The 26,493-nt window shown below is 38.2% G+C and overlaps 1 protein-coding gene across 1 annotated transcript; it reads left to right on the top strand.

The window, feature by feature from the left end:
• The first annotated feature begins 360 nt into the window (after nt 1-360).
• LOC586872 (short transient receptor potential channel 4) lies at nt 361-25,108 on the top strand. The gene is made up of 18 exons (XM_011668361.2): nt 361-1,286; nt 5,497-5,717; nt 8,797-8,915; nt 9,713-9,820; nt 11,265-11,421; nt 12,879-13,018; nt 13,159-13,266; nt 13,817-14,004; nt 14,230-14,387; nt 15,009-15,148; nt 16,878-17,088; nt 17,704-17,840; nt 18,693-18,895; nt 19,971-20,172; nt 20,649-20,819; nt 21,758-21,802; nt 22,593-22,714; nt 23,057-25,108. Exons 1-18 carry the CDS (start codon nt 1,012-1,014, stop codon nt 23,427-23,429), a joined length of 3,078 nt encoding a protein of 1,025 aa, XP_011666663.2. The 5' UTR covers nt 361-1,011; the 3' UTR covers nt 23,430-25,108.
• The last annotated feature ends 1,385 nt before the right edge of the window (nt 25,109-26,493 follow it).

Raw genomic sequence — 26,493 nt, 5'->3', positions numbered from 1 at the left:
CCTTTCCCCATCGTATACCGAGTACGTAATAACTCAATCCCACAATATTTCTAAAGTATACCGTAGCAGGAACAATGACCCGCATGTGTCTATGGGAAATAGGATCAGTTTACTTCTTTTATCAGTAACATTTAAGCGTGTATCATTAAACGCCGTTTTATATTACACGCTTTAACACGCGTCTTATTTTGCCTTGGTATTAAAGGGTTTCCAGATATAGCGAGACATCCGTGTCTTGTATATCAAATTCGGATTGATTCTGCTTATTAGTATCGGAGGGACGCCGCGGCAGTTGAACACCGGTTACTTTTTACGGAATTGTCGTCATGTAAAAACGTTTTAGGGGAAAACTACGCACAGCACTAGGAAAGGGTACTCTAGCCGTCACTACTTTGGCAGAAATTTCAAGATAATGACATTGATATTCTTGATAAGAGATTCAACATGGAAGTATAATTGACAATATTTGATTAAGGAGGGTTAGCTGCCGGGACCTTTTTCTTTGAATTCGAAGAACAACGATATTACTTTGCGCCCCGCTTTGCGCATCCAGGAAAGAAAGAGGAATATCGATACTATATCGACTTAGTGAGTCGTCTGCCTTTTTGTGATTTTGCTCTCTCCAACACGTCTCCAACCGCGTCTGACGAGAAATCTACGCGCAACACAACAATGCAGTTAACACCAGCTAATTAAGTATCTCTTCTCACGTTCTTCCAACTAGCTGGCGTCTAGCTCAGTTCACTTCTCGTCGGTTCGAAATCTGTATGCGCAGCATCACAACATTTTACTGTTACGCGCATCTTAATCATTTAATTACTGCTTTTTGTGGTTGATAGAAACTTTTGTTTCTCTAGTATGCCGAGGTGGATGTTGGCGTGAAACGTGCAAACACGAATTCAATTTTGTATCAAACTAACCAACTCTGGGCGTTTGTTTTGCAAACACGGAAGATCCATTCATTTTTTTAAAACTCTTCTTTTGAATAAGGACTCATTTAGTCGGATCAGAATGGTGACAATTCAGGTGACTGACGCAGACTATGGAATAGAGCTGGCAGGAGAAGACGAGATAGAACTCGAAGAAAAATTAGAAAATGAGACAAAACTGGACGACAATAGTTTGGATAAGAAAGAGCAAAGTGGTAGTAATGATGGGAAGAGTGAAGGAAGCGATGAAGGAAGCGATGAAACGAAGGAGAAGAATTTGGAGTCGGGGTCCCAGACGAATCAGGATTGGAGGAAGAATTTCAAAGTTAGGGTGCAGACGGGGGCCCCCATGTTTAGGTAAGGCATATCAGCATGGCAACACATCAGTTGGAGACGATTCGGGTGGTTATAGATGTAGTTGCATAGGTTGTATAAGGAAAGTGCTTGATTGTTACCATGACAGGCGGTACGTTGCCATGGTACCATTACATCTGACCCAACAAAAGGAAACTGTTTGGTAGATGGAAATGAAAGATTGAGAAAAGTTGGCATTGTTTATGACACGAGACTGCGATTAAACAGATGTGAATCTAATCATCGCCATCACCTCCGCCACCATTGTCATCATCATTATCACGGTTAATAGTGATGATGATGCTGATGATGACGACGACGATGATGATGGTACTAATGGTGGTGTTGAGGGTGTAATCACGTTGATGCTGCTGCTGATTATAATGATGATGATGATGATGATAATGATGATGATGATGATGATTATAATGATGATGATGATGATGATGATGATGATAAGGATAAAGGCAGTGGAAGGTATTTTGGTAATGACGAATGTGATTAATGTATCATTTATCTATCTTCCATAGCAAACATAATGTTAAGACATGCAGCACTGTATTCTATTAAATTGACTTAGTTTTTGAGGTCAGTTACTTGTTAAGTGGCACAGCTGTTTTGTATAATAATAATAATAATATTTATGCTTATAAAGCGCTTAATACGTCGGCAAGTCCAAGTTTCTAAGCGATTTACAGTTACTACCCCATGTCATCGGATTCTGGCTTGCCCGCACACAATTTATGCACTTTCTCCACTCCCTGGGGAGCATTCCAGCAAGAGCTACTAGGCTCAAATTGCTAAGCATACCACATTAGCTTTCGCATCCTACCGGGTACCCATTTAACACCTGGGTGGAGAGTGGCAAATGTAGATCAATTGTTCTGTTGCATCACCTCCTTATTATCATGTTCGTACATAATTAATTTCGATGATAGGTAGTTAGCTACTGTATAAGGATGACGATGATGGTTATGATTGGTGATGATAATAATAATAACATTGCTCTGTCTTTAGTGAATTTTTTTTTAAATATGCTTTTAAGTAAGCAAACAGGGGACCAACAGTCCTCTCCGAGTGACTTGGTAATGACGATTAATGCCTCACCAAAGGACACGAGCGCATTGATTGGGTTTCGAACCCGAGACCTCTCGATTTAAATAACATACTACTGCTCTACCACTGAGCCATCGCGCCTTTTCTGAGGGAATAGGTAACGAAGGATTCACCCCTTTATACCAAAGAGCCCTGGCGCATCAACTTAGTTACGAAACCTGGACCTTCCACTGTTCTATCACTGAGGCATTTAAAGCCTCACTGTCCTAATTGTAGCTACTTGCTCCCGCTATATAGAAAACTTCCCCAATCGGTACCTGTTGGTCCCCCATGATCCTCTTTTTCTTATGTTAGTTGAGAGCTGAGTTAATGAGATAGCCACCTGTCAGTGACCTCGCTGAGTGGTCTAATCCCTTCTGGCCCAGTAGTATTGACGGTCTTTAAGAAGATGCCAATATAAACCTTAACAAAAATATATATTCATTTTTTTATTTCATTTATTCAACTCATTCACAGTTCCTTCTTTTCAAAAGCCCTTGTTCTTACATACTCTTATATTCGACATTCACAGTTGTTTCATTTGTTAGAACTGGTTTATGCACTAAAAACATACATTCGAAATAGCAGCCGAATGCTAGCCAAAGGCTAGAACAAATGAAATTTACAAAAGATTAAAAATAACATTAAAATAGAAAGAAAAAAACAGTTCGTGATGTCTACCGCTATTCGGCATTCAGCCGTGATGGATTTGATCTCACAAAGAAATATATTTGTATATTTTTTGTTACATGTTTACATAATCAAGTACATGTTTTCTTAATTAAACTGAATTGAATTAATATGATTGAACATTAATGTTATGATTACTCAGCTGCGGTTCATGTTTTAGCGAAGTCATTATGACTCACATGACATACGATCTTCTACAAGACCCCCCCCCCCGAAACAAGGACTTTTCTGAAATGCAAATGCATGGTGTAATTCCTAACTTCGGAATACAAAAACTCCCGGAGTAAACGACGTTTACAGGTAGACATGGTAGCACTTTGCACAGAGTCATCAATCTGATAGTGTTTGCAAAACTGGGCTTTCAAATCACCAACTCCTGTGTATATAAATATTGAAATTGGAATGGCAAATAATTCGAGTGGTTTATTACCGGGAAGGAAAGGGTCGGAATATATGGTGTCTTTGCACCTAACGGTACTAGGTTGTAATTCTTAAGATTTGTTCGCCTCTCTCTTTGTCCCTCTTTCTCTTATTGGTTGCTGTTTTCTCTTAAAGAGAAGGTTCATTGATTTAAAAAAAACTAACTTTAATGTCATTATTGCAAAGGTGATACTTTCATTGGCCAAGGTTATCAAAAGTCAATGTTTGGAAACGTTCGAAGTAATGATAATTAACAATTACAAAACGTTTAGATTACAGCCCCGACATAGCACCTGAAAAGCTCTCCGGTCGCTGCAAAGATATGACGTCACATGGTGAACATGACGTGCACAAGCAGACGATGTCCCATGACATCTCACACAATTTCAGTGCCTGTTTTGTCATCTTTTCTTCGGTTATTTCTCTTACTTCAATACCCTCAGGCGAAATGTTTAATCTGTTGCCTCACTCTAAACCCCGTGCATGGTATTATTTTGATGAAAAAGGTAAGGATAAAAAAAAGGAATCCGTCGCTCTGAGTGTAAACAAAAAATGACGTCAGTGTATTTTCAGCTGCATACACCGCGGCATGTATAGGGCGTTTCAAGAGGAATCAAATGACGTCCATGCTATCATTCCGGATGTTTTTTAATTTAAAAGTGTGGTTTCTTTGATTGTTCATTAACCCCTATCCTGTGTATTTACAAACACAAGAATTTAGTTATCAGAATGGGGGGTCACATCCCCTTTTGAATGATGTAATATTCCATCACATTTATATACACTAAACTCATTATAATTTGAGAAATAAAAGCATTGCAATTATATTCATTCTTTATGGGATGTCGTCAGCTTGGGCAGGGTTGGTTCATATTGTGACGGCATTAAAACATCGTTATTTTTCCGGCGAATCTCTCGCATATCCCAGATGCTATGGAGGTTGTTTTATTTGTATTTGCATAAATCACCCGATATATAGTTGACCTAAAACTTGCATGATGGCCATCTGTTAGCTTACCAGATTCTAGTAATACGATGTTTTGCCATATTTGTGATTTTCTATGAACCCGCACTTTAACTGCTTGCCTACGGGAAGTGGTGATCCGTATATTCAACCTCTGGGACTGTGGCAATACAGTAGTAATAACGTCCCCTCTCTGCCCTACATATTATCTATTTCAAAATCAAAGTTTAAGGGGTTATAAAATACAAGTGATAATAAATGAAAACAAGTTTTCATTCTTGCATCTTTTCTTTTCTGACAACATAAACGTGAGATGGTTGCTTCTTTTATAGCGGAAAGAATATCCATTGTCTGTCATGTATGCATTAACACTTTGAACTCCTCCAATTCAATTTCCCCCTCTCTTTTTTCTTATCCAATAAACACCTATCAATAAATCGTGCAATTAATTATAGATATGTATACAATTAAATATTGTAACGTGGGTTCTTTTGAAACTGCATTATGATTAATTGCTTTAAATATAATGAAGTCTAATTCCAAATAATGAAAAATATAATACTACTTCTACTACTTCTACTACTACTACTACTACTACTACTACTACTACTACTACTACTACTACTACTTTTACTACTACTACTACTACTACTACTACTACTACTACTGCTACTACCTGTACTACTACTACCTGTACTACTACTACTACTACTACTACTACTACTTTTACTACTACTACTACTACTACTACTACTACTACTACTGCTACTACCTGTACTACTACTACCTGTACTACTACTACTACTACTATCTGTACTACCACTACTACTACTACTACAACGACTACTAATACATGTGTTCTACTATTTATATTCCTATTTTTTACCATTACTTATTTGAATACTTGTATATCTGTTTCTACGTCTTTGCCTAACGTTTCTATATTCCTCAAAATTACATCTATTTATTACACAACTCCATTATTGCGCAACTTCCATATGATCTTTAATTATGTATTTTGTCTTTTCTTTACTCTCCAAACAGGCAAGTTTCTCTCCGTTACGCTCGTACACAAAAGAAGGCCAAGCCGGAAGACATGTCGGCTTTCACCCACGAGGAGCGGTTCATGGCCGCGGTGAGGGACGGCGACGTCTCCTTCGTCGAAGACGCTCTCGACAAGCTCGCCACCCAGCCTCTCGACGTCAACTGCACGGACAGGAACGGGAGGACGGCGATCGCTGTCGCCATCACTCGGGGAAATCTACGTGAGTTGAAAGTTTTTTTTTTTTTGTAATTAATACAGAAGACTATTAACAGTATACTCAACGTAGAAAAGAGCAGGTATTCTACAATGAAGAAACGTAGTAAAAATTTACGACCAGTGCTTGATTTCTTTTGATTATACTTTTACTTATAATTTCACCCGCCTTATTATATCTAACCTACTTCCCACATGGCTGGTTCTGACGTACCTGGTTCTGACGTACCTGGTTCTGATGTCATACGATATAAAATGATATCCTATACTATCTCGCATTTTGAGATCCTAAAATGAATTTGGTAATATAAACATGACAACATTAAAATAAAAAGAGAAGAATAAGAAGTAGTGGGGGACGAAATCATATTCGATTTAGACCACAAAAAAAGGGTGACGTACGAGTCGGACAATTCCAGAAATTGCCTGTACATTACGGTTTGATGAATATGGGACCCTGATAACTATTGAACTACTTTTTGATCCTTAGACAGATACAGCCTTGCTTGAGGTGTGAAACCAAATCAGTTTGGCTGACCTAATTTGAGAAGCTTATCTCAAGAGGTAGATTATAATGAATGTTATGAATGGCGGTGGAAACTAGATTGTTCGTGTTAGTTAGGTTTCATGAATATGGGACCTTACTAATCATTGAAAAACTTGTTGACCCTTTGAAAAATACAGCCTTGTGTGAGGTGTGAAACCAAATCGGGTTGGCCGACCTGATTTGAGAAGCATATCTCAAGAGCTAGAGTACAATGAATTTTATGGAACGCAGTGGCGTAGCAAGATTCTTATTATATAAGGGGGATATACCAATGTGTAACTTGTGGCGTGCTCCTGTAATCCAGCTAACAATGGAAGTCACAAACTGAATCCGAGGAGGCAGGTTCGAAACTGAGTCACGTCTTTCGGATGGTGACGTTAAAGGTCGGGGTAGTGAGCACATTTTTTTTTTGGCCCTCGAAAATTTGAAAATTTGCACCCCCCCCCCTCCCCCTTGAGCGCCAGGGGGGGGGGGGGCATCCCCCCCAAAAGCTAAAAATCACGTGTTTTTACATGATTTTTTTTTCCCAGGGGGGGGGGGGCGGGCCCCGGCCCCCTTGCAAGTTACGAACGGCACTCTATCGGGGAACTGGTGGCAATTTCACACTGGCGAGGACAAGCCAGAACGGATGTGAACCAGTAGACCCTGCAATAGGGACTTTTAGATTTGCACGACGATTTCTTGCTGTTTACTGCCTCGAGATCACTGGAGCGAAGATACTTGAACGGGAATAGCCAGAGTCCCTATAGTGAAGGATTAATTCTTTTACCTTTCTTGACCAGAATTGCGTTTGAATTCAAACTGAACAATGTGGGCGTCATCCCATTGAATGTTAATCCCAGTATTACGGGCGTGTTTTGCCACTGATGAAAGCCAAGGAATGCTCATCCTTTGGGCTTCTTGTGCTCTTTAAAAAGAGCACACAATATAGAGGCTTTGCAATTTAAATTCAAAGGGATGTATTAGAGTTGTTATCGCTCATGACGACTATCTCGAAGGTTCTGAATAGAGCCGGTGTACGGTTAGCACCCCGCCGCCCCCCCCCCCCCCCCCACTCCGAGAACGGACGGACCCCATGCGTGTTACCAAAATGTCCTTTTCGTAACAAAAGAAAAAGGTCGACCCCTATTGACTTTACACACCGGACTTTTGCTGAAAAGGTGGGGTGCTGCAAAAGGCTCGTATAACAAAATAAAAGGTCGACCCGTATTGACTTTACACACCGGACTTTTGCTGAAAAAAGGGGGGGGGGGTCGCTTGGAACACGCATATGCGTATCCTAAATAACACTGAGTGGGGGGGGGGGGATAGCACATGTCCCAAATGACCCCGAATATCCACAGATCTTCAAAACATGAAGAGGTCCCACTTTTTACATTTTGAAATAATCACTCCTACAGCGATTGAGGTGCTACATATTTGTTTCCCCTTTTCAAAGAATACTTCCACCTGTGTATCATGGAGTGCACTGCTTGTGCATAAATGAATAATGCTTACATATCTTCTATGAGCACGTATCCAGTATTTTGTCTCCTTGTATTTCACAATTCGGTCTGCCTGCGATGACCTTTATCTGCTCATGCTCAGACTGTAATTAGGGACTTTAAGATTTGCACGTCGACATATAGGAAGTCACCCGTAGCAGTCCCCGGAGCAGTCCACGATGTCGACGTGCAAATCTAAAAGTCCCTATTATGAACAGGCTTATTGCTCAAACTCGGGGGCTCCGACTCCTGTAACCCTGGCTGGGGCACAGTCCATACAACCCCCCGGGCCCTAATGCGGATCCCTGGACCCCACCCGTAAAGATAGCTGTTGTGTAATTCTCCTTAGGAGAGAGTGTGAATTTCCATCACACAATGCAGTTATTTTGAAGGTTCTGAATCGTTAAAACTCGAGAGCATCCTGGGGCTCCGTCCCGGAACCCCCGACAGTGGCTGTGCCCCTGGACCCCACCCAGAAGTGATAGCGTTAACGCGCGATTGCAGTGTGCTTCGCGCCCCCTCTTGAAAAATCGAAGATTCTCCGCTGAGAAATGTAGAGTTTTATTTCTTTCCTCTTAATTATGTATCAATTTTTCTCGTCTAAGTTTAAAGACCGTCAATACTACTGGGCCAGAAGGGATTAGACCACACAGCGAGGTCACTGACAGGTGGCTTTCTCATTAATTCAGCTCTCAACTAACATAAGAAAAAGAGGATCATGGGGGACCAACAGGCACCGATTGGGGAAGTTTACTATATAGAGGGAGCAAGTAGCTACAAGTAAGACAGAGGGGCTTTAAGTTTCATAATCTAATGCTGTACTACCAGTCGTACGACATTGGTCTCCGTAGCAATTCATTCAAATAAAAATCCACGTCAGGGGCATTTTGAAAGTTTCGGAATTCATAGCTTTCATGGAAATCACATCTAGACCATCATGGCAAAAATTGAGAACCCCTGCCCTAGATCATATATTCAATCTATTATTTAGCACACACAAATAATTCATTCCTATTTCATTCATGTCATTTGTTGTGTTTTCTTTTTTTAAACAGTGATCTTGAAATTGCTGTTGAAAAGCAATGTAGCCATCGGGGATTCGCTGCTCCGCGCTGTAGACACACAGTTCCTTGAAGCAGTGAAGCTTATATTGAAACATTCAGAGTCTTGTGGGGTGAGCTAAATTTGAATTTTCCCTAATCTGTAAATGAAAACAAATGTAAGAGTAAACCTGTTTAGTTTCATGAATTAACGCTCTGTTTATGCAGGCCAAGTCCAAAGTGGAATGTTGCAAAATGCATTGTTATTGTCAACACCTAGTTCCTCATTTGTTAAGAGGATATTGAGGCGATGATAAATGGTGTATTCCATTCTTTGGAGTATGAAACATGTTTTGAGTAATGTTGAGGTGATCACTCATGAAGTGAAATATGTTGTCTTCATATTTCTTTGGAAGACGAAATGTGTTTGAATCAGCTGATTAACTATAAATTTAAGTAGAATATATACTTCATGTTGGATAGTTTCTGCGCTCTATGAATGTATTATTATTATTATTGTGAGATTTTCCCTGGGTTTGAGTTAAAAACACAATCACTCCTCAAAACAAATAAGAATTCACAGTTGACAACAAAAATGCATTTGCAAAATTTCATTTTGACTTGGCCACATACTCAAGTGTACTGCATGATCCATGAAGTTTATAAAGTGAAGCTTATAAAGTAAAGTTTAAAAAGTAAATGTTTATAAAGTGAAAGTTTATAAAGTGAAGTTTATAAAGTGAAGTTTATCAAGTGAAGTTTATAAAGTGAAGTTAATAAAGTGAAAGTTTATAAAGTGAAGTTTATCAAGTGAAGTTTATCAAGTGAAGTTTATAAAGCGAAGTTTTTAAAGTGAAGTTTATAAAGTGCAGCTTTCACAAACAGTTTTTACGACTAAGTTCTAACATTCTATTAACTTTGGACGTGACAGGATAATCAGATGGAGATAGTGAACTGTCGTTCTGAAACGGATGATTATCACCCAGAAATCACACCTATCATCCTTGCCTGCCACCACAACAACTTTGAGATCATCGATGTAAGTATATTCACTCTTAAAACTCTTGCCCTCTTGTCTTCTTCTTTTCTCCCCTCTTTTTCCCATTCTCCCATTCTCCCAATCTATGACCCACAATATTGCTGTTTTGTTAACTTGTAACTTTTCATGCCTTTTTTTTACGAAATCTGGACCCTGCGGCTCGAATTCACAAAGTAGGTTTGTAGACAAACCTAGGTTTATGTGCGTCATATGACGCGCTTCGATGCGTTTCAGACCAAGGTTCAGACAAACCTTGGTCTGAAACGCGTCATATGACGCACATAAACCTAGTTTTGTCTACAAACCTCCTTTGTGAATTCGGGCCTGTAGATTCTGTAACATGAAAGTTTATGATTACTTTGTTTCCCCGAAACAAGTGCTTTGTCCTTCAATCACTCGTAGCTTTACAATGAATAATGACTGACGATTAACTTTATTTAACCGTTAGAAACAACGCATGTTCATGATGGTAATATGAGTGCTCCTAGAGTGGAGATACCGTATAGGTTACTCCTTTGATTGATTGGTTAGTCGTCGTTGTTTTATTTTAAAGGGCCCTGTTAATATATAAATGATAAATCAATGTGAGAAATAATCCCACGCTTTATGATTTTAGGCTTTTTGATAACTCACGCACACGTAACACACGCACACACACACGCACACACACACACACACACATTCTCACATCAGGGCCTTTGTGGGGCACCTGATTGTGGGGTATTTCTGTGCGTTCCAGATATACCTTGTGGTCCCCTACTAGTGGGGTATGTACAACCTGGCGATAACAACCCGGCGGTGTGCTTACGATGTTACCATAAAAAAGTGTGCAAGTTTTAGCACACGCTCACAAAAAGTCATTTATGGGGTACCACTTCTAATGCCCCGCAGGGCATAGGACACCGAATATACAGTCATTTGAAAGACTTTACTCTGTGGGGTCCTGAAAAAATACCCCACAAAGTAAAAATGCCTCACAAGGGGTATGTGAAGCGCACATAAAACCCCACAAGAATGCTGAGGTGAGAGCACACACACACACACACATATATACATTCAAAGCCAAACGATTTATCGTTGGTCGATTTTTATTTTATAGGGCTCTCAAAATGTATAAATGATAAAGAAATGTCAGAAATATGATGAAATTTTTGATAACTCACACAAACAACACACACAAATCCAACCCCACACGTTCATCAACCCACGTATACCCATCTACTCGCCCACCCACTCACACACATCCGCACAAAGAACGAATTAGACAATTACAACAGTAGCCTATTACATCATAATGATACCAAACCTAGACATTTATCACGAATGAAAAAGACGAGGAAAAGAATTTGCTGGTAGACAATCCTCTTTGATATGTCCTTAAAGTGATCATATGTTCATAAATATCTCATATAGCATATGGTCCCTCTCCGTATACATGTTATAGATCCTGTTGAAGTATAAGGCCCTCGTACCTAGCCCAGACTCGAGCGACTCCGAACGGACGGCCAAACACACCCTGCAGCGGTCTGTCGGGACACTCAATATCTACCGGGCATTATCGAGTCAGTTCTACATCTCAAAAGTCAGCGATGATCCTATGGGTAGGCCTAATTATATGCGCTATTTACACAGCTTAAAATGTTAATATACAATTATAAAATGATGTTTTATAACATGACTTATAACCAGTCATTAGCACTTACTGGTTTTATTTATTTATTTATGATATTTATACAGGGTGACTCATTATCACCAATTATGGTGATCTTTCATTAGGCCCTGTTAAACATAATGAGGTAAATAAGTTTACAAATATATATACCAGTCATTAGTCATACATATACCGGTCATTAGTAAAATTACGTGTTAGGCACAATAAATGCTTGGTCACGTGTACGCTCTCAACCAATTATTTGATTAGGATGCGCTTCATCATCTTATAATTCATTATAGTCTTGTTTTTGTCGTTGTGGTGTGTTGTTTTACATCTTCATACTGTTTTCATCTCGTTCCAAATTAAGTTATGGCAAGTGGAATCCAGCTATGATTTCACTCATCAGACCAACAATGATCGAGACTTTGATTTCATGTTAAATCCAGGTTATATTTTCGGATCCTACTTATTTGATGTAATCAGGTTCGTCATTAACACCACCGCTATCTTATCCACCACCACCGCCATCATCATCATTGTCATCATCATTATCATCATCGTCATCATCATCAACATCATCATCATCATCATCATCACCATCACCAACATCATCATCATCATATTATGTTTGCACTCTCATTATCAGGATCATCAACATCATCACCATAAACGTAACATCATTAACATCATCGTCATCTTCATTATAATAATCATCACAATCATTCTTTTATATCATACTTTCTGCATAATTTCCCCTTGCCATCATCTCCCTATTTGTTGTCAAGTTGTTTTTGTTGCAGCTATTATTGTTGCTATTGATGTTGCTCGTCTCTTTGTCTTTTATTTTTTTTGTTTTTTTAACTTCTGGTTGTTGTTGTTGTTGATGTTGTTGTTAGTGTTCTTCTTCTTGTCTTCTTCTCATCTGTCTTCTTCTTCTTCTTCTTCTCCTTCTTCTTCTTCTTCTTCTTCTTCTTCTTCTTCTTCTTCTCCTTCTTCTTCTTCTTCTTCTTCTTCTTCTTCTTCTTCTGCTTCTTCTTCTTCTTCTTCTTCTTCTCCTTCTTCTTCTTCTTCTTCTTCTCCTTCTTCTTCTTCTTCTTCTTCTTCTTCTTCTTCTCCTTCTTCTCCTTCTTCTTCTTCTTCTTCTTCTCCTTCTTCTCCTTCTTCTTCTCCTTCTTCTTCTTCTTCTTCTTCTTCTTCTTCTTCTTCTCCTTCTTCTTCTTCTTCTTCTTCTTCTTCTTCTTCTCCTTCTTCTTCTTCTTCTTCTCCTTCTTCTTCTTCTTCTTCTTCTTCTTCTTCTTCTTCTTCTTCTTCTTCTTCTTCTTCTTCTTCTTCTTCTTCTTCTTCTTCTTCTTCTTCATATCTTAGTACTTAATACTCTTTCTTTGATCGCTTCTTCTTCACTAGGCGATGGTTTCTTGCTGTGTAATCGTCTACGTGAGATGAGTGGCTTGGAGTACGAGTTCCGAGCAGAGTACCTGGAGCTTGCCGACACCATGGAGGAGTACGCTGCCGACCTCCTCGGGCAGGCCAGGGACTCCAAGGAGGTGAGGAAACTGGCAGAGTCGGGGGGTCCTTAATGTTGTCAATTTGAAAGAAACGAAGTTTTGCCATTGGTGCTCAATAATAATTCTCATGATTTTTACTTAATCTGTATCGAACGACTGTTTTTATGTTTGCCTTCCAGCTGAACAAGATTATGACCCATGGCCCAAAGAAGAACAAGTCGGGAGATGGTGACGATGGAGCAATACTTCAAAAGGTCTTTATGGCCATCGATTACACGCAGAAAAAGGTAAAAAAAAAAAAGGGTAGACCACACCTTAACATTTAAATCCATACTGTGATAAAAGCACTACCTACTGATGTGAACTATCCGACAAGAAGACCGTTGCTACTAAGCTGAAACTTGACATTTAGGTAAAAAATGACGGGTGGAGCATTTCGCGAAATGAGATGAAATTGTGAAAATGCATTCTTCATTATGGCAATTAGGGTCAACTGTGTTACTGCTTATTGTACAGGGCCAATGGTCATATTATCTCAATCTATCTTCCAAAGATCCATAATGATCAATGCTATACAGTTGCAACTTGACATATGGATATAAACCATAATGGGAGAAGCATTTCATAAGATAAGATGAAATCATGAAAATGCGTTCTTCATTATCTAAATTAGGATACGTATCAGCTAAATCGTCTAAGTGACGAATTCATGTCTAGTTATTGTTGTTGTTGTTGTTGTTTTTATCATATTTTTAATTAAAATCATCGTAAATTCTATCATTATCATCATTGTTATTATTATCATTGTTCCTTATATGACGCACTCTCTATATCCAGTTTGTAGCACATCCCCACTGCCAGCAGCTGCTCATCAAACGCTTCTTCGGATCGTTGGCTTACACACGGGATTGGCCTCTATGGAAACAGCTCCTGATGAGTTTAGTCATCATGGTCGGCTATCCTTTCATCTCAATCGTCTACATCCTGGTACCTACGCAGAAGGTCATAACCTTTGGAGACACACCGTAAGCTAAAGTCTTTAAAATGTTTCATTTAATTTATTCATTACCACAAATTCTAATTACATCGTAATTCAGCGTGACAATAATTTTACATTTGGTGATTAAACAGAGCCAACATCATATTGAAATTGCTTTTATAGGTTTTTTTTTTGAAGTAGTTTTTGTTGTGTTGATTATTTCAGTTAAGTATTCCAAACATTTGTTTTACTTTTTTCCTCATTTTGTTAGATTTGTCAAGTTCCTGATGAGCGTCGGTTCCCGGTTAACCTTCCTTGTATTTCTACTCATCGCAACCTCGGCTTCTGGAACGACATCCGACGATCCGTTAAAACAATGGACCCGGATACCCGTACCGCTACTTTTCCTCATTTTAGCTTGGCTAATAGGTAGGATTGTGGTCTTTCTATCTCTGATACTGTCTCCTCTTTTGTGTCTAATTCTATTATTATTTTTTATAAAATAATCACCACTCCAAAATTGTTTTCACTTTCTATCAATTTTATAATCACAATTGTTTTTCTTTCTAACAAATTCAATAACCCAAAACAATAATCTTCTTCTTGATTTCGAATATGGGATATCCCACTTTTCGAAACTCCAACTTTATAGCATGAGTCGTTTTGCAAATGGGCCTTACCTTTATTTGATAGATATATTAGTTACCAGGGGAGTTTATCACAAAGATCCTAAGTTGAACTTATCTCTAAGTTGGACTTAACAATTATGGAAAGTCGTTAGCATCTTTAAAAATATTTTATGAAACTTATTTTAAAAGGCATAAAAAGTTGATTAAAATCGTTCGTATTTTCTATTATCAAGGAGATGTCATGTTCTTGATGTCGAATTTATGAAAAGTCTAAAATACTTAAATTTCTACTTGTTTATGAATGGTTATCAGCAGATTTGTTACTGATTTTTCTTTTGTTATTTGTCATGAAAAAAAGGCTTTGCAAAATGGGTCCCAGGCTTGGCAGATTAAAGTATGTGTACATTTCTTTGTCAATCAGGTATGACTTGGGCAGCAATTAAGGACATCTACCGCCAGGGGGTCAAGACTTTCGTCACGAACGGTCAGAATGTTCTCGAGTTTTTTATTCTGGCTCTCTTCTGGCCCGCCCTCATACTGTACCTCATGGCTTACCTGCAGGTAACACAACTACCAATGCCTTTAAGAGTGGCGTAGCGTAATCCCACCGATTTTTTTTTTTTGTGTGTGTGGGGGGGGGGGCGGCACCGGTCTTACTTGAAATGAAATGCGAATTGACTTGGCCACTGAATGAAAAGGGTGCGGGAGGTTGTTCATGTGTCTTCCTTTCTCATCCCTTTTCCCCCCTTTTCCCCCCGAGGGGCGGGGGGGGGCGGGAGGGGCGGTTCCCTCTCGTGATCCCTGTAGCTACGCCATTCACAAAATTACATGTCATTCAAACCTTTATAACAAGTTGAACTATATGAAACTTAGATCACTTCATGCCAAGTCAGTGACGTAGCTACGGGAGGGGGGGGGGGGGCAAAACGAACGGATCTACAGTGTACGCTACAACACTGTACCAAGGGGTGAAAATATGATTAAAGGGAAAGACCAGTATTGGAAACGCCCCAATTTCAAAAATGAAATGGAAGCTGTCATTACCAATCATGTGAAAGAGTATGTTTTGATTAAAAATTAAAAAATAATGATTAAAAATTTGCCGGGAAACCGCCTACTAATTCATATATTTGGTAAATTTGTTTCTCTCATGGTCTGTGAGAGATATAGGGTAGTCCCATATACATCTTTCTGTGTATAGTGCTTGTAACTTTACGAAAAATGGGCCAAATTTCTTATCATTTTGATGATTCCAGAACCTTGCAGATGCTAGATGATCAACCTTTTCTGATCGATTCCACAACGTTTCTTTCACAATGCAATCGCATGACCATAACTGGTCTTTACCTTTAAATCTTGTTTAAATCGAGATTGAATCTTGCTAGAGTGAGCCATTATTAGACAACCGTCGATAAGCTTACCTTGATTTTAAATTTAATTAGATTTGGTCATATACATAATCACCCTCATGATGAGCATTTTACGTTTCGACTCAGGATTAAAGAGAGTGTTTATTCTTATATATCACAGAGCAAATAAATTAGAGTGAGACATTTGAAAACTGAACTTTGATGTTTGTCGAAACTATTCAAGAGGCGTTGGTTCATAGAAATATTTGATTTTTTGGAAAAGGGACATATATCACAAGCATAAGAATAATAATGATGTAATTGTCCTGTATCCAACTTGACTTTTTGTTATTGGTATTGATCTTTTGTTCAAATATGCGGTTCCTCTCGTAACGTCGCACTTCTTTTAGGAGTGTCAGCCTTGCAGTTGTACTCGACTTTCAAGCGGTCACTTTACCTTACATGTTTATATAAAGGGCCAACACTATTTTCTATGTCGACCTAATAACCCCACTCAAATCACGAGCCTATGACACAATATTTATTAATAGTAATGATGGCTTTTCAATATCATTTAAATTATTGAGCAATCAAGGGTTTTGGTGATTTAAAATGGTGCCTATTATATAAAGTCATGTTAGAACAGTATAATAAGTGACGCCCAAGGCGAAAGTAAATCTCTGAAAATAACGTTCGTGGTTATCAGTGTCCCATTTCACAAGTCTTAATAAAAAATAAATATATATATTTATAAATGAATAAGTAAATGAATAAATAAATGGATAAATAGAGACATAAATAATATATAATAATAGAGATATAAATAAATAGAAATTGCGTTAGGTTGATGTTTTTCGAGATCTTTACAATATTGTGATCATGCATACGTATTTACAATCATCGTTTTCATGCTCGTTCTGCGTTCTCCTTCTCGACCACAGACTCGAGAGCCGACCATCGACAGCATCAGCCGTCGCGACGTCGATCTCGATGAACTTCGGGAATTCCTGCAGAACGAAACGGTTCCCGAACTCCGGGACTACATTGACGAGGTCTTCCGTAATGCCAGCTTCGAGATCAGAGCCAGCCAGACCGCGAACCTTACTGAACTCATACAGTCCGTGGTCAAGCTCACGTGTGAAAATAAGACGGGTAAATATAAACTGTCCCATTTCGCTGTATTGATACGATATCGTAGGAGTTCTTTTAAAGGCCCACTGTACTACTTGTAGCTACTTGCTCCCTCTGCATAGTAAACAATGCCTAATCGGTGACCATTGGTCCCCCATGATCCTCTTTTTCTCATGTTAATTGAGAACTGAGTTGATGAGATAGCAACCTGTCAGTGACCTTCCTGGGTGAGCACATTTTTTTTTTTTTTTTTTTTTTGGGGGGGGGGGCCCTCAAAAATTTGAAAAATCGCACCCCCTTGAGCGCCAGGGGGTGGGAGGATCTCCCCCCCCCCAAAAAGGCAAAATTTCCGAGGGGGCCGGGCCGCCCCCCCCCCCCCCCCCCCACCTGGATCCAGCACTGGTGCTTGCACTGATATCTCTTATATCTGTAATCGAAACCGACCAGCTTTGCGAAAACAGTAACCATTGTCGTAAGTTTGATATGCTACGACAGTTAACGTAGTTCTACATTTTAAATAACATAACAGAAATCATCCTTTTGCAGAATACCATCCCTGCAGTCAAAATCTAGGTCTATTCACAACACCCTTTCCCTATTTTTGTTAATAAAATGTAATTTCTCTTCTTATTGCAGTCACCGATATCCCGATGACAACTGCACCGGTGTTTTCCGGTCGAGTAGCTTTACCTTCCGACCATCCGTCCGTCTTGGCCGATGCCTTCTTCGCTATCGCTACGGTTATTGCCTTTCTCCGTCTCCTCAGCTTAACGGTACTCACTTTTTTCCTTCAATTAAATCTCATTTTATACACATGATGGACGACATAACTTTCCAATATAAAAACACTGAATACGTTTCTTAAACGCTGATGATTTTCTTCAATGTTTATAGTTGATAAACTAGAGACCAAATCAATCTCCTTAACGGCTATGTCGAAATTTAAAAAGTATTCTGGTGGAATGTCTATAATGATTTAGGAACTCTTTCATTAAATTTAATGCAGTGAATGAGGATACCATAGTAATAATTTGTTTTGAAAAGGATAACTCTTAAAATACCTTTATCTTCCACAATTTCAAAACATTTTTGAACAAATCTTGATGCCACATATGTGTTTCTTTTCACATACCACCGCCATTTATATGATGTTTATGTTTACAAACAGAATATTGATTTGTTACATTGAATAGTAAATTGCTGTATATGTTTATAAACAGAATATTGATGTACATCAATGAAGTTTAATAAATACAATACAATATACAATGTGAGATTTCCAGCAAGGCCATTATGGCGATTCTAAAACCTCACAATACACCATTCTTCAATCTGTGATATAATCAGCCTTACTCAGTAACTTCGAGACAGCTCCGTTTACAATTCAATTTATTCTCATTTGATCACTCATATTTGAATTTCATTGTAGATTGCTTGAAGTGTTTTAATCATTATTGTACAATTGCTGGTATCATGTATATACACTGTAAACTGTTGTCATCATTGCAATTCAGTCCTAGGACTGCGAGAATGGATAATATCCAATAAAATCCTCAATCAATCAATCAATATTCTCTGAATTATCCAAATCAACCTCTTTGTTTTCTTTTTTAAAAATCCTTCAGGTTTCGTCTCAGCTTGTCGGGCCTCTCCAGATCTCCCTTGGCGGAATGCTCTTCGACATCGTCAAGTTCATCCTCGTCTTCATCATCGTCTGGTTCGCCTTCGCTCTCGGTCTCAACCAGATCTATCAGACGTACGAAGAGCACACCTACCAGGAGTGTATGGCGGACCCCAACGCCGCCTGCGACTCGGGCGCTTTCTCTAGGTAACAACAACAACAACAATAATAATAATAATAATCTTTTAGTCCACTCCAAATTTTATTCAACCGAAATGAAAATTCTTTTAGCCCAATTGATCGTGAGCCTGGCAGTCACTGAGCGGCGCCAGATCGACGTTGCTCTATCCCTTATTGTTGAACGTCAAACAAGGTAGCAGCAACTCCCATCTTTTAACGTCTTTTGGTATGACGCGGCCGGGGATCGAACCCACGACCTCCCGGTTGTGAGGCGGACGCTCCAAAGACTGAGCCAACACACCGGAAACATTTCCACACATTCGCACGCGCGCACACTCACCTATACACTCACCTACTCACGCCCACACCTCTGCACTTGAAGTGACGCACTCTATGTAATGCAATATGCCGATTAATGGAAACACAGTTATATTAGGAATGCTGTGCTACAAGATGTACATGCATTAGAATCAACCATGGCCATAGTATGAAGGTCTTAGAAATACATGATTCACAACTTCATATAATTTTGACTTCTATTCATGTAATTAGACTGATAGGATGGAATTTTTAAGAATCTTTGAAGAATGAATGTTAATAATAATAATAATAATAATTATACTCTGTTCTTTTATAGTGCATAACACATTACAGGATAGCATGTCCCTATGCGCTTCAAATAGAAAGGAAAGAATTACAAGAAAAAGTCATACAAATTAGAAAATCCACTTAGAAGCCAACAAGTACATGTTAGTTCTGATATTTGTTTTTCCTTTGCCTTGTAATGCAGAAAGGCGCAGAGGCCCGTTTCGTAAAGCTTCTTATCTATAACAACTGCTAAATTTCCGTGACAAAATTTGCTCTCAGCCAATCAGAAGCCATGATTTTGGTAGCTTATAACAGTAGCTTGTAACTTCCTGGTTATTGATATCAAGTTTTATGAAGCAGGGTCCTATTTATAAAGTCAGGAGAGCATAGTAAGATACTGTAGTGGATATTATATCCCTTCTATGAATATTCATGAGTATTCGAGATAGATGATTGGTCAATTGGTGCTCATGTGATGAAACATAATTTCATTTTATTTTTCCTTTCCTTCCAGTGTTGGCTTGTCAATGTTGACGCTCTTCTGGGCCCTGTTCGGACTGGAGTCGCTGAGCATCATCCAGCTGGAAAGCGGTATCAATCACTACTTCACCGAGGCCGTGGGAACCCTCCTCTTCGGGCTCTACCTCATGTTTGCCGTGGTCGTCATGCTTAACGCCCTCATCGCCATGATGAGTAACACCTATACCAGAGTCGAGGTGAGATTGAGTTTGGGGATTGAGCTAGATGTCAATGGCGTGGAAACCTAGTAAATCCCACTTGTTTTTGTGAGAGAACACTGGATTGTATTAGCTTAATTGGTCTTTTTGATGTATTATTGATTAAATGGCCGAAAATATGAAGCAATGTGAGCATCGCCTTGTACGATGTCGAAATCCATTTTGAATGAATTTTCCATAAATTTTAATGTCTGAACCATCGTCATATGGGAGGAATACTTTCCTGAATGAATGTGGAGATGGTGTACATTTGTGAGAGAATGAGTTTGATGACGGGGAACATGTCTGTTCAAGAAGTGCAAGAAGACATTGGTATTTCAAGCACTTGTCTTCTAAGCATCCAAATAAACGCAAAACAATGGTTGTGAACCTACGTCTGCGTGCATCCTTGCGGCAAAAGTAGTCGCTAATGATAGTTTATCCTAACCTTTGACCCTAACCTTTGACCCTTGTAGGAGAACTCGGACACTGAATGGAAGTATGCAAGAGCACAGATGTGGGTGAGCTTTCTACAACACGGCAACACCACGCCCCCACCGTTCAACGTTTTCCCTGCCATTCGAGACTGGGCACTCATGTGTAAAAACATAGGCAGTTCGTGTTGCTTCAGCCGCAAAGATGTCAATGTAAGAAATGAATGAAGTACTGCATAATGATAATTTGATATGATTTGATGTTCATTTAACCAATATACATCAACATAATTATGTACATTTAAAGTCGTATACATTTAGATGTATGGTAATGACATGGGTCGACTTATAAGCAAAGGCTTGAGTGACGTCCCCTAGAAATTGAAAATAACAAGACATACGATGTGAGGTGATGCTTAGAAATTAGGAAAAGAAGGAAAAAAATAGATAAAGGGCAAAGAAAGAGAAGGGACATAGATGAACGGAGGAGGGAGAGAAATTTATATAATCATGCAATTATAAGATTAAAATCTTTACGTAAAGCAAATCGACGGACAAACGATAGATATATCTTATCTGAAAAAAGTAGTTTAACAAGGGAGTTGGATTTTTTTTTGAAAGATGAAAGGGGGGGGGAAGGAGATGACCAATTTTGTCAGCATTGTTACTGATACATTTCTCATTTGTGTAAGAAAATGTTCAAATTGGTCGATATTTGCAAACATCAATTTGGGATTTGCCGATACAAATTTGAATGGTTTGGGGGAAGGAGGGGGGGGGGGGGGGAGATGGAGGGGCTGTCAAAACTTAATAATCTAGCAACGCCCTGTGTTTCTCATGAAGTGGCTTAAAACAATCACAAGACTATTGTATTCACGACTTCTCCACTACAGCTAAGGATAAACTATTAAAAGGTTATGTGCAGTTGTAGGTAATGAGTTAAATTTGAAAATAATTCCTGTTTTTTCCTTCTATTATCGACGATATTTTTAATGCTACAAATTGAATCATTTTGCAATAGAAACTCTTATATGATATTCTTTAGATGTTGTTCCTACATTTTCTATTAATATACACTTATATTATGTAAGCTATCTATTTTCCCTTTATATATATTGATCATGTATTGGAAATGTTTTTTTCTTCTTCAGGACAATACCAAGAAGAGGCGGGACAAAGGTCAACAAGAATATACTGTAAGTCAAATCAAATATTAACATTTGAATCCTGATGGTTTAATACATCATTTAGGCTTACTTCGAATCATCAGGTCATCGCGTCCTGTCGGGTGGTCGCGTTACACGACCTTCCGGGGAACGAATATCGAAGATCTTGCGATCTTTCGTAGATTTGCCATAGGATTTTTTACAAAGTATCGGGAGGTAATTTGGACTAGACCACTCGTAGATAAGAAGGGTTCGTATTTTACAAACATATCCCCGAATAAAGGGCCTGTTTTTCTAACAAAAGTTCAGGTGACACGACCTACCGAACGCGATGACTCGATGAATCGAATTAAGCCCATCCTTTGTACCCTATACCAAGAAGTTTACGACTCGACCTATTTTCCTACAAACTCATCATGTTCATGGCCATCTATCTTCGAGCTTGATATTGTAAACCGTATTTTCCTTGAGAAAATCCAAATCGTGTGATGAGATATTTGAATTATATTTGTCCGAAATTTTGGGCATTGGTACGGAATTGTTTGGAACAAAAAACCATCTGTCACTATAGTTATGATATCATTGATTTTCAAGATCTTTCGTACCACGGTTCATAGACTGTTGTTATTATTATTTCTTAGTGAAAATGAACTTCTACAAAACAGAGTATGGAGTTTTCTGAACAAGATTTAAAGGGACAAATCTGTGGTAGTACATTCTCAGCGCCATTAGCATTTTGCAAAATGGATATTGCATTTGATAAATACTCATTATTATTATTATTATCATGTTCTAATTTTACTCATTTCTCTATGTTAAGGTGACGGTGAGGCAACTCGTAGAGAGGTACATCTTAGATCAGACGACGCTCGGCGCTGACTCGGAGGCGAACGTTACTCGTTCGGATATTATGGCTATCAGGAACGACATCGCTGTCTTCAGGTCAGCCCATAAATTGATTTGATTGAATCCTTTTCGTTTCACTATGACCATGTTCGATACAGATCATCTGGAGGGGCGTTGCTTGAAAGGATATGTGACCCCCTCCCCATTCTATCACATTATCGCACATTTTTTGTTTTATTTCCATGAAAGACTTTGATTATTTAATGTAATGTGAAGCAAAAAAGGGCAACTCAATTATTTCCAACAACTATGACATAATGACGTAGAGGTCAGAGCAAACATGGTTACAACAGTTTAATATGTGTTAAATGATCTACTGATAGAATAAACGTAAGTGAATAGCTGGGATAAAGTTTTTATTCTCTTTTCTCCGGACAGATACGAAACATTCAAATCTCTAAAGGCCTCCGAGGTGTCATTCACCAACCTCAAAGGCACCCTGGGCAGCATCCAGAACCAACTTGACAAGGTCGACATCATGAACACCAAGACAACCGAGCTTGACCAACACGTGCGCGATGTCCGACGTCGCACCACCGAGATTCATGGAACGGTGGACGACATCATGGACAACCTGACGAACACGCTGAGCAAGGTACGTGGCTCCCGGGGAGCTCCGGCGAGAAGACAGAAGACAGGTGCGAGTGGCCTGAGGGTGACCGAAGAAGATGATGAAGGCGGTGCAGCAAGTGGGGCACCCTCTACGTCGTCGAGTGTTTTTCGAGATGATGACGCAGATACCCAAACATGATTCTTTTGAGAATGTTTAGCGTTAAACAAAAAATCATGGGCTTTGCACCATGTTTCTTGAGGTATATACAGTCATTGGCTAAAATACAGAGTTGGATTTAAAATATATACGAGACAAGGTCATAGAAGGCTACAATTTTGCTGACTCGGGTGATTGAGTTGATCGAGTCCTAGAAGCCTGGACGAAGGAGTCACCAGGAAAATGTTTCCCGAGCCCGATGGAGGTAATCAGTCCTTGTCAGGTGCTGCCACGATTAGAGTCTATTTCACTTTAGTGTAAAGTTTACATTATTTCTCATCATAAACTCGTCTGTCAGTACAGTAGTTTCTTTTTCTTACATACCCATGTACAAACCGAGCTATCACGCAGGCACGTGGCATTCTGTGTTAGGTCTTTTCTTAAAGTTACGGCTTTGTGAAATTCTAGATGAAATCTGTAGTGTTATCTTTGATAAGGTTTGAAGGAAGAACAGTCTTGATAAAGACCCTCAACTTATGGAGAGAACGTTACAATGAGTGTAAATCGAGACGTTTATTAAACCAGTCGGTATGCCTGAAGTGCTATTCTCCTATTGAATATCATTTGGTAGAAACCTATTTTGTAGTAGGTGTCATTACATCTTAAAGGCTTACGTTTATCCATATAACAAATTAAGGTGTTACTCGCTTGTAAGCTCTTTCGATTTCAGTAAAATTTTCACGCATTTTGCTTGCAAACCTAGCCATTCAATAAACCATGCATCGTCTCATTTCATAAACTGCAATTCAGTTATCTAGCTTACATTTTTCCATCTTTACTTTGTTTGTTCATTCTTTATAATGTTATTGTTTACACGGAGTATTTAAAGGGGGTGGTTTAATAATTTGTAGAGATGTACAAGTGATTATTATTGTGAGTCTGAGTCAGTAATTTATATGTAAGCTATTTACTGAATTCTTAAAGTTAAAGTTGACGAATGCAAATCCTAAGATTAACACAACGTCCTTGCTTTTAAATTGAGAAATAGCGAGAAATTTGCGCATGACGGCTTTCCTGAGGATCAGCTGTCTTGAAACACATAACTGCTCTCCTATTTTTTTGCCACTCTATATAGGGTTCATTGTGGGTTTTTTAAAATCACCAACTGGGTTTGTCTTATCGTTATCATGTAAATGCACTAATAAACAAGAACTATACTTAATCGGGCCTCTTAGGGTTGATATTTCTATACAAATATTTCGTACCTGGGGTATAATATTTGCTTTGCCTTTAATTTGTTTACTACGAATCTATAAAATATTCTTCAGAGTGATGTATATGTATGCTATAGATTATTGTTGCTATCATTATTATTACCATTATTGGTTTTTATTATTGAAAAATTATATTGAATTTAATTTTCATATACATGAATTATCACTTTGTTAATAAACTCTTGCACATGTATAACCTGTTACATGATATCATTTCATTTGCCATTCAAAGTATGCACCATTGCCCGTCTTTTTGTATGCGATTTACGTTAGAGTAAATGAACAAGATGCTTATGCTATCTTCTGTCAAAAGCAAGTTACCACAATAACCCTTTCTTACTGAGATTGTAAATAAAGAATATGTTAAATAAAAATGGATTTCCAAAATATCTTCAGAGTCAAAGTAGAAAATTGTGTAACGGAAAAAATAAAATAAAAGATGAAAAAGGTGAAAGTATAATAACCTTGTTTTGTTCAGCGCTTATTGTATGAAGCGTTTTATAAATGTAATATATTATTATTATTATTATAACGGTTTATCTATCACAATAAATCCGAGTATTTAATAGGATAGCATCGAAGCACATACACACACACACACACACACATACTCTATCTCTCTCTCTCTTTCTCTCTCTCTCTCTTTCTCTCTCTAAACTCGGAGGTATATATATATATATATATATATATATATATATATATATATATATATTTATATATATATATTTCAAAATATGATCTAGTTGCAATTTATGAAAGGAAAAGGAGAGGGAGTTGAGAGAAAGAGTATACTTGAGGTTCGGTTTCTTCATTTTCGTTTGTTGTTAATTTTATGCCAAAAAATGTTGTTATTGTATTATCGTATTAACAACCATTGTCCTGGTTTTATGAGATGATAATTTAGTACTTCTATATCATTGATATACATACGGTTAGTGTGTTAACAATTGATGCGTGTATTAGGTCAATTCAGTTTGAAACAGATGGATTTATATGGAATATATAGATTTGAGAGTATAATATTGAGGAATAAATAGATTCATTTTTAACCAAGAAAAATCATGGTGCTGTAATTATTCTGTACTTTTTATAATCACATACATTCTCAAAAGATTAGGTATTTACGCCTATAGAAGGAAAGGATGTTTTTCATTCCGTTTCCCATAAAGTTGGAATACCTGTGTTTTTTAACTTCGTTTTATGAATTATTTGTGAGGATATGGTTTACCCCGGAAAGATATAGGGCTTATTTTGATTTAAAGTGTCAACGTGATTGATCAATAACATTCCGAGAAAATATAATCAAGAATAAATCATATTGTCACAAGAAAAGAGGTAAGAAATTTAAAAAAAAAACGTATCAACTTGGATTTTCAGATTAGATAAACCACACCCTAAGGGCATTTTGCACCTGCATGGACAATATTATACAAATAATGAATGGTTATGAGTTCAATAGTGCGAAAATTTTCATTCTTTGAAAGTAAAACATTCATTATTTGTTTTATACAACATCGAAGAAGATCTAATAGAACGTTAGTCAACAAATTATGATTTTATTCCTTATATTAAAGATAAATCAAAGTTGGAGTCAAGTCTTCTCGATTACATTCAGATTGCCTTCGCGTCAGATACACGCAAGGATACGCGCACGGCAGAGAGGTACGCAGTCTGCATATAACCAAAAATGCACGCCCGTGCAATAGAACATCTATTGAATACCATGTGACCAAGAATCCTCCAATCAAATGACGAGGATCCACGTATGTGTTGTATAAAACAATATGCTTAGAGCCAGAAGGGTATAAACTATTAATGAAATGGCATGGGTT

This window comes from Strongylocentrotus purpuratus, unplaced genomic scaffold, assembly GCF_000002235.5.
Source record: "Strongylocentrotus purpuratus isolate Spur 01 unplaced genomic scaffold, Spur_5.0 spur5_scaffold_1, whole genome shotgun sequence".
Lineage (NCBI taxonomy): Eukaryota > Metazoa > Echinodermata > Echinoidea > Camarodonta > Strongylocentrotidae > Strongylocentrotus > Strongylocentrotus purpuratus.
This window is presented reverse-complemented; position numbering and strand designations above follow the sequence as displayed.